General features: G+C 30.0%; 1 protein-coding gene across 1 annotated transcript in view; it reads right to left on the bottom strand.

Annotated features, from left to right (window-relative positions):
- The window catches only part of Smp_063680 (hypothetical protein), a gene marked incomplete at both ends in the record, with an annotated part of 36,132 nt that extends 30,688 nt beyond the window's left edge, over window positions 1-5,444 (bottom strand). Inside the window, one exon of the mRNA XM_018794902.1 lies at window positions 5,431-5,444. Within this exon, the coding sequence (XP_018649268.1) occupies window positions 5,431-5,444 (14 nt within the window). The remainder of the gene's footprint in view (window positions 1-5,430) is intronic.
- Window positions 5,445-10,052: the final 4,608 nt, after the last annotated feature.

A 10,052-nucleotide genomic window follows, 5' to 3' on the forward strand; every position in this document is an offset into this window, starting at 1 on the left:
TAGTGAGATATAGTCACTGGTGCAGTATTTTTGTAGCAGTATCAGAGGAGAAGTACTCATTGATGTGGTGTATAAACGATGATAGTGATTTGTCTCAAGTATAGATGTGGGCAAATTATTCCAAATTTTTGAATTTTTATTTGCAAAGTAATTTGGTTGAGACAATTACACTTTTGATAAAGCGAGATTAGTATATTGTAAGAAAGTGAAAGATCTGTTATGAATATATTTAATAATCTTGTGTTTTGTACACGCTTGAAACTATACGTCTTTGATATGTAAAAAAGCTATATGCCAGATATCCCATAGCAGTTTTTAGCTAACATATTTTTTGTAGGATAAACCTTTGTGCAATTATCAACACATATATATCATTATTTCAAAGCTCAAAGTTTCAACATTCATGTAATGACATCAAAGACAATTAACTTTACCTAAAACTGTCACAGTCTAACTTTATAAGTAAACCTGGATTTTTATTATATAGTGAATATAAACAGAAATATGATGTTTTATTCTATGTAAATGCAACATCCTGTTAATATACTGATGAAAATAATAAGTGCCTTTTCTGATCACCTTGGTCTGATAATGAATGAATATGAGCAGCTGTAAACATAAATATTTTGAACTATCTTTCGCTACAAGACCAAGAAACACAATCTTAGGATTTAGAGTGGGAACTTTTGAGATTCATCAATATACATTCAGTGTATCAAATTGAAATAAGAAAACTGTTTGGTTATTTAACAACTACCGAAATAAACAAAAAAATTTTATTCCCCAAAACAAAGTTCAGTTATTTATTTGATGTAATTTAATCTATTTAAGAAATGTATATATAAAATAAAATTAGGGAAAACAAAGTTGAGACCGCATGTAACAGCATGAATTTCGTTTTGTCAACTCAGCAAAATAAGAATGTTGAGTATTAGTTTTAATAAAAGTTAATTATTTTATTTTTCATAAAAAATACATACCAAGCAATCACTTCTGCTTATCACCATTTTTAAATCTAAGGCGTTACTATGTCATCAGTGTATCCAATAGTCACGGAATCATTCTATAACTGAATGTTCTTTTCAAGAATATAGTTAAGAATACTTATAAGTGTTACATATATCCTCATTTTATGAAATAAACTTGATCTTATGACTGAATAAAAATCATGAAATTCCCTTTTAGTCATATTGAATCCTTTATGTGTTCTATTCTCAATCATTACTACTTTTTAATATGAAGTATATTCACACACACATATTCAATTATACTCCAGAGTTATAGTCAAAGTAATGTGTTAGAGTTTAAATTAAATAAAGGATTAAATGTAATATAATAGAAATTAATTTCGCTAATCAATCTTTAAGAGTACTGTATGGCCTAGGCTTTGAAATGAAAAGAATAGTGCTTAAATTTTGATAAGTCTGTACTGAATGCTCAGAAGCAAAAGTAACTAAGGGTGAATCTCCGATTTGGATCATAATTTATTCTATCCATTCCATCTATCATAGTTATCATGTCTTACTTGATACTGTCAACAAGCAAAATCTATTTTGACTAACATACCATTAAAGATATTAGTTCCATATTTAAAAGTTTGTATGCTGAGCTTTCTAATCTAACAATAGGATACATGAAATTTAATTTAATCTCAAACCGGAGTAAATATACAGGTATTTAACAATATTGGAAGTTAGTCACTTCATACTTTAATGACAACGCTTAACAATTGAGTAATGTAATTAATCCACAAGTAATTTGTTCACTACTTTTGTTGAAAAAGTATCAGAATGAACCATTGTTTATGATTTAGTTCTTACATAATGTATATTTCATTGAAATTACATAACGATAGACATTTTTTAATGTAGATATTACATCATAGTGATATTTTCAAACAAAACACATAATAACGGCCTGGAGATAAAATGCTTTTGAAGTAGAAAGTTTAGTACAAATGTATTTTCTTCAAATTCTATTTTTCCTTGAATGGTCAAGCATGAAATTAAATTGCTAATACGAATAAGTAGTCTAAATACACTCACTTATCCGCCGTAAATTCTTAGTTGAGCATGTGTAAAAAATAAGGTTATATTATTGACAGTGTAGTGAATGAGAACACGAGTGGGGACAGTCAAAAATTACAGACTATCTCACTAAAATCTGACAACCATACAGTAAACAGTTAATTTGTGAACTATCAATCAATTGTCTCAATCTTGACCATTCCTTCTGCAAATATCAGTCCATAGTCTCCAATCATTATTGTACATGCATTTTCATACCGATTGCGTTCCGCTCCCGTTCTGTCCTTATCGATCTTCTACTAAAATACATTCAATGCCCGACCATCGTTATATACTAATTGTGTGGATATAAGTAGCCCACACCACAATAAAATTGTGTAAATTCTTAAGAAAAAAATGATAGATGTTCTTTTATATTGAAAAATTGACGCTTTGTTGAGAACTAATCGAGATGTACAAATTTCAAAGTAGTTTATCATAATAATTCAACTCATCAGCTTTCTTACAAAGTGATTTTTATAGGTTAACAAAATAAAAAAATTTAAAAGTTTACCTAAAATTACGTAACCGTTAGTTGTTCTTTTATGCAATGGACAAGAGATTTTGATTTTTATCTGAACAAAGCATCAACAAAAATTAAATGCTCAACCCAAACAACTTTTACACAAAGCCATAAACAAATTGAGTTAAGATAGAGCCAATTCTGGAAAATTGTTTTCCCAATGCATTATCTTAATCAATTGAAGAAACTGACGGTTTTATGTTCTTCAAAAATTATTATACATATTGTCAGTTGAAGGGAAAATTTAAACATTGAGCCTCATATTCTAATGTACAATAATGTTGCATAGCAACTGAAATAAAATTGTTAGTTTTTCACTGAATATTAGCGATCGACGAAGTTCACAATTCCATGGTAACATGAATTTAGAGTCTTACTAAGATCATCTTTCGTACATGGAAACAATTAATTGATTTTTCGGTTTAGTTCAGTAAAATATATCTTGTTAGCACTTCTAGTTTGTATATTTAAATGGGTATTTTTATAGTGAACTTCCCATAGGTGAAATATTTACCTATTTACAAATGATTATTTATCAGATTTTTGTATTTTGAATATTTGTGTATTTTTCCTCATTTATTCAGCTTTTTTTTCTTTGTATTGATTTACATTATTAATTAAAGTTATGATTGAACATTGACATACAACTGTTGATATTTTCGTTGTTTATAACGTATAATAGATATATTTATGCACCTAATCATAACACTTGAGAATGATTCATATTTCTTTGTTTGGACTAAATTATATCTAATTTCATTTACTTTTTATGTATTATTACAATTATATTTTGACTAAACTAGACAAACTGAATAATGTAAATATGCGGTGTATGATACTTATTTTGATAGATATAAGTAGTAGGTAACACCAAATGAGAAGCGAAATTCACATTAAAAGAGGATTGAAAAGATCAAACTGAAGAGAACCAAAAGGGAAACACAGAGGAATTGAAATAAAAAACAGAATTGCAGGAATCATGAAGGAAGTAAAAGACAACTAATGGAAGATATGTAAATGAAGTATTTAATGTATGGGTTTTATAATTTATAAATACGCTGTAATTTTGCAACAAAAACCCAATTAGTCTTCCTCATCTTAGTGTTTATTCACTATAAATATATCATGAATAATTGAAAAATCAAAAAAGATCCACTCATTAGTCACAATTATATGGACAAAATTTATCTTTTTTTGAAAAAAAATTAGCGCTACTACTTATTTTCTAAATCAGCAATTTATCTGTAACACAAAATTGACAACTCAATACTAACTATGAGTCACTTTCAGAAGAGGGGTTTTGTGGGGATTTTAGTAATTTTATATTTGAAATCATGAGTCAATTGAAGTTGGACCACTATGGAAAACCTGGATAACTTTCTTTGTTTAATCTAATTGTATTCATTATAGATATATATTTTGAAGGAGACAATGAATTCGAGGTTTGTTTTTTTAGTTTTTTTGGTATAGCAACATAACAGTTTATATCAAATATTTTCAACACAGTCATGTATTCCATGACTGGATCGAATTTACTATCATACTAGTAAATCAAATATAAAATACTCAAAGACTACAGTAAATAATATTTAGATTTCTTAAATACATGTGGATATAAAGTATTCTTAAAACATTAATCTCAAATCAGTTATTCTCAAAAGTTATTTGAATAAAGTAAATTTGATAAATTGAAAATATAAGTGATTCAGTAAATTGTTTGAATAGATATAAAGTAATGGTGGAGAAGATTTGTAGCTCAGATGGGTGAATTTGATAAAGTTTTGTTCTCTGAGCTTGATGGTTTGGTTGTGGAGCTTTCATCGTCCTTCTGAACGACATCATCAACACAGACTTCGGGTAGAAGCTATTCAGTTTATTTTATTGTATAAATGTTGTTGTAAAACTTGATAAAGATCAAATCTTTGTTATTGTTTTCATTCTGAATGTACATAGTTATCTGAAGCAATCATACTTAGATCCTTCAGTCACTTTACTAACATGTTAATGAAACTACTGGTTAATCTTTTGTGTATAGAAATTATGTTACGAGCATTGAATGAAGTAATACTATTATTCGTTAAGTTGTAAGGATGTTTCGCTCAACAGTACTGGATTACTATTCATATGCATATACCTATATATTTATAAACAGTATGCTGATAAAATAAAATACCATACCGAGTTTTGTGTAAAGTCAGTACAAATTTTATTTACATCATACAAGTAGAGTTATTATGAATAACGTAAGAATTAAAATATGGAGATACTTTGTCAAGATGTAGGTTTTATGGAAACAAATGCAAAAACACCCAATCTTTATAGGTGGTATAGGTTACTATTAATATTTGTCCTTTGAAAAAACCAAAGCAGTGTTTCTTAAACAATAACGGGGATGAAATCTTGATCAAATAAAAGTTTGTGGAAAATTACATTTACTACTCTAATAAATAGTTGAACAGATGAACGCCTAAAACGTTCATGAATCGATCTGACAGATTTTACGAAGTATACATGAACAATAATAATTTAGGTAATATTTAAAAGGTCATTTATAATATTAGATGGTAGTTTCAAAGACCAAAGTCATCCAGACTCTCAAAGGTTTGAATGATTTTAAGCCAGAAAATTCAACCTATTTGATTTACATGCAAACGAGTTTAAAAAATGAAAATCATCTCCGTAATTACTTAATTTTGATTTGAATTAGCCTCTCTGGGAACAAATTCAGAACTTTAATTGCAAAGTGAACTGCATCAACTTTAATGACTGTGTTATTCAATATAAAAATTGGAAACTGTCTTAAAGAAATATGAACATAATAAGGCATATAAATCAACTTACTCATTTGGTGCCATATTTGATTGTACAAAAATTAGGTTACATATAAATGTTGATATAATGTAAATGTTAAATCCCATTTTAATAAATCTCTTCGTCATAACATTTACCCACATATTTATTTGACCATCACTTTTATGCAGTCACAGTATTACACTGGCAGTTTACTCGAAATCTTGAACTGAATCAATATATCCGAACACTGACTTTTCTATTTTAAATAAGATGAAGGAGTTTTATTTGATTATGTGTATTCTAATGAATAGTGAAGACGAATACTTTATGCATATAAGAACCAAAAACTTATCAAAAGGTGGAATTTTCTCATTTGATTAAATTTCACTTAAAATTGAACAATATAATGCTTTTTTTCATTGGTTAGTTTGATCTGTATTCTGATTGGTTAATTGAACGTTGACGTTATAATGTTACCATGCGAATAAATAATTTCGTAAAAATATTGAAATAATACTCTATCTCAACAGTTTTAGAAATAAACGTTTTTAGAAAGTACTAAACATCAGAAGTTACGGAATCACCTTTATTTGATTTGTGGTAATTTTTTAATAAGATTCTACAGAAGAAAAAAATTCCCATTTAGAAGTTGAAAAAACTTCAGCAAAGAAATCACTTTTCAACAGATTTATTATCAAACTGTACAATCGTAAATACATATCTGAAAAATTTTCAAGTATCAGTTCCGTCCGTAGATGATAATTTAGTAGAAAGATTATATTACTAGGTTAGGTATTGTAGATGGGCATTTTCAAACACGAAATATAATAATAATAATAACCATAATAGTTTAAGGTATTGGTACCGATAAGGATATGACATACTTGTTTTGTACACACAGTTCTGTGTTGATTACATGAATGGTAAGAGCTTCTGTTGTATTGACGTGTTGGATATGAGGAAATTTGGGTAAGTTTGTTGAATTGTACAAACAAATTCAAAATGAACCTGTGAATCAGTGGAGTGGTTGAAATCAATGAGATGTTGAAGAATTAGACTTCGAATTGCTTTGCTCTCAACGTTGTACAATCACACTGACAGATGTTTTCTTATCCGAGTTGAAAACAATCTCTGGCTATGGTCAGTGTGCCTAACTTTACAAGAGTAGGTGCCCAAACCGAAGCAGGTGGTTTCCTCAGGCGACCGCACACGGAGCCTTTGACCTAAAGATCTGGTCCACAAGGCAGTGGAGCGTCCGAAGGAGATGCAGTTCCATAGTAGCCGGTGACCAACGATTAATTCATATGCCATTCGTTCCCTCAGGATACTGAAGTCCATGTGCACCATTGGTTTGGAATCATAGTTTTCCAACTTTCCTAGGTGAACTTTCCGTGTCCACCAACCCGGTTAAAGCGCCGAACATTCGTTTTTCGTTCTCTCAATTTCATAAACGACACTCCCGCGACGAGAAGGCAGTGAGTCATGTCAGTCTTATTTGTATTATTGTCGTTCAGCGATATTGTACAAATGTTTGTGTCGATATTTGTATCCATCATAACATGCAGATTTCAAAATGTTAGATTTTGGATTATTAAATAGACAAATTTTGTGTCATTTTCTACTATTTATATTTTTTAAAGATCTCCGTTAATTAAAAATGTATATCCCTGTATGTATAAAAGAAACGTTTTGTATGAAAAGTTTTTCAAAAAGAAATATGATAACAGAAACTTCAATTCTGCCATATTTCTCTCAATAATCACGGTTGATATATAGGACAATCAAATGGAATAACTTCAGAATACTCAGGATCGAGAAGTACAGCTTCTCTACAAATATCCATATTACAATTCGTTAGCTTCTGTTGGTTGATTCTATCACTTATTAACAATTCAACGTTTATTGAACGACGCAATAAAAAAATCATATTATAGAACATTCACATCGAAGGTGCTTATCAACATGTTTGTTTAAACAAATTACAAGCAGTGTGAGTTGATGTAACAAATTAAGTGATCACATTACAATCAGGGGGTGACGGGTTTTATAAATCTTATAACTTGTAAAACATGATATTCGTTCTCTTGTAATTAAAGGAAATATTTTAAACAATAGCCCATTAGTACTTCGTCTTACGAGACTCTAATCAACATCTTGGGAAAAAATTCTATTCCATTTCTTAATAAAGTAAACTGCAAACGATTTGTTTCACTATAGTTACTTGCGGTCTAAATAATAGACTATTTACCACGACTCAGTTTAATATGATTTCATATCCTCTTTCATAAGTGAATAATTTTTGTTATACGCTTGAAATATTCCTCTTTTTTTCATTAAAATCCCTTCATCAGTATATTTGTTTTTTTCTGCTTATCTCATCATCTCTCACGGAAAACAAAAATATGGTTAAAATTACCATTTCCTTTGATACTTAAGTTATTAAAGATAAGGATAAAAAAAATTAAAGTAATTTATTTATTTTTAGAGATTATAAAATCAACATAAATCGTAAATTGGTTTGTCAAGTGGAATATATTTATTGCTTTATCATTATTATCTGAGCATTACTGCTATCATAAACATCATCATGATGATCTTATTTTACTTAATTTCAGTCATCTGTTTATGACAATCATAAAAAAATAATACCAAAATGTTTTAATATTCGTTATGTGGGAATATAGAAGCTAGTGGCTATATGGACTCAGTGATTAAATATGTAACGCAAAGTCGTCTGAAGAGAACGGTGCTGGGTTCACGTCCTGGAGTGACTATTAACTCTGGGATGAAGGTACATCTATCTGACGAAGCCTAAAATGTATGAAACGTCCGTTCTGGATCCTACTGCTAGATACCCACATCTCTATTCATAGTGCTTGTGAATTAAGCCAATATTGAGGCAATCCACACAGGATGTACACATGCCAATAAGAGATTGATCAATTGCAGTCCTAAACGTCAGTGAGAAGATTGAAACAACCAATACAAAAATGGGTAATATAGATGGTTGTGTATGAAAAATTATAAGAATTGGCAAAGCAAGGGCAGCATTCCTACAACTCAAAAACACATGGAACTCAAAACAACTGCCAACCAATATCAAAGTGAGAATCTTCAGTATGAAAGTCAAGATAGTCCTATGTACAGAGCTGGAACGTAGAAAACTACTACAACCATTGTCAAGAAGGTACAAGTATTTATAAACAGTTATCTACACAAAATACTTAACATTCACTGGCCGGATACTATCAGTAACAGCCTTCTGTGGGTGAGGACAAACCAGCTTCCAGCCGACGAGGAAATTAGGAAAAGACGTTGGAAGTGGATAAGACATACATTACGGAAATCACCAAACTGTATCATGAAGCAAGCCCCAACTTGAAATCCTGAAGGGAAGTGGAAAAGTGGAAGGTTAAAGAACACATTACGCCAGGAAATAGAAGCAGATATGAAAAGGATGAATGTTAACTAGAAAGAACCTGAAAGGATTGTCCAGGACAGGGCTGGATGGAGAATGCTGGTGGGCGGCCTATGCTCCTCCACAAGGGGTGACAGGTGTAAGTAAGTAAGTCTTAACTTGCCGAAGTAATAGCCATACATTTGGGAAAAGAAGAATCGTGTGTCCAAAAGAGATTGGTACAACCTCTTCTTCTACCATGATTTCAGTGTCTCATAATTTTTGTCTTCATATTCTTCTTCCTATACAGCCATCTGATTCCCCTTTCATCTTCTCCTTATTTCTGTCTCTGTGATTCTCCCGATTACATTTCATCTAAATTTCAACATTTCGTTTTATCATTCTGAGCCATCCTTTCCTAATGATAATTTCCTTATCTCTCTTTATGATGAATACTTAAGCCTTCAACAATCAAACGATTATTAGTTTCCCTGTTTTAAAAAATTTCTTAATACCTTTGTTTATTCTACCTCACTGTCACCATGTCTAAGAGAAGTTAACTATCATTATTATTGTGATTATTATCATCCTGAAAAATTGGTATATATATTTGCCTTTGTACTACTTTGAAAATGAATTCGTCAAAAAAGAGAACTCTTCGCTGAATCAATCTTTTTTATTTAACATAATAACAGACAAATGAACAATTAATCTTTGTTGTAGTTCTTTTTACATTTATATCAATACAATCGATACTACTAACTGATTTGTTTACTCAAAATAGACAAAAATGTATAGGATAATTTTATAGAACGAGTTTCTTGTCACTAAATAACAAACTCATTGTATGATGAAGTAGAGCATCATTTTTTATTAGATAATGAAGAAATTTTTGTTGAATAGATGAGTCAATAGGATGAAGATTGTTTTTTTGGAGGACTGATTGATTACTGCTAAAAAGAAATTTAAAAGTTAACTTTCAAGGGAAAAACTTATCAATAAAGGCTACATAGTTTCTATTAATAAAATCTAAATCCGTTTCTGTAATAAACTGGTTTATTAATACTAGAATTGAATAAAGTCAATACGATGATCTGTTGATGTTATCTTAGAAATAAGTGTTCTTGTGTTCTTTCATACCTCAATACAGTTATTGCTTAACAATGCCATGCAACAGACATATTCTGATTGATTATCTTGTAGTATCTGCTCCTTTGTTTTTTTGTCGAGAAATAAAGGCTTTCTTTTTGTGTTGTTGTATGTTAGCTGTTTG

Source organism: Schistosoma mansoni, chromosome 1 (assembly GCF_000237925.1).
Source record: "Schistosoma mansoni strain Puerto Rico chromosome 1, complete genome".
NCBI classification, from domain to species: domain Eukaryota; kingdom Metazoa; phylum Platyhelminthes; class Trematoda; order Strigeidida; family Schistosomatidae; genus Schistosoma; species Schistosoma mansoni.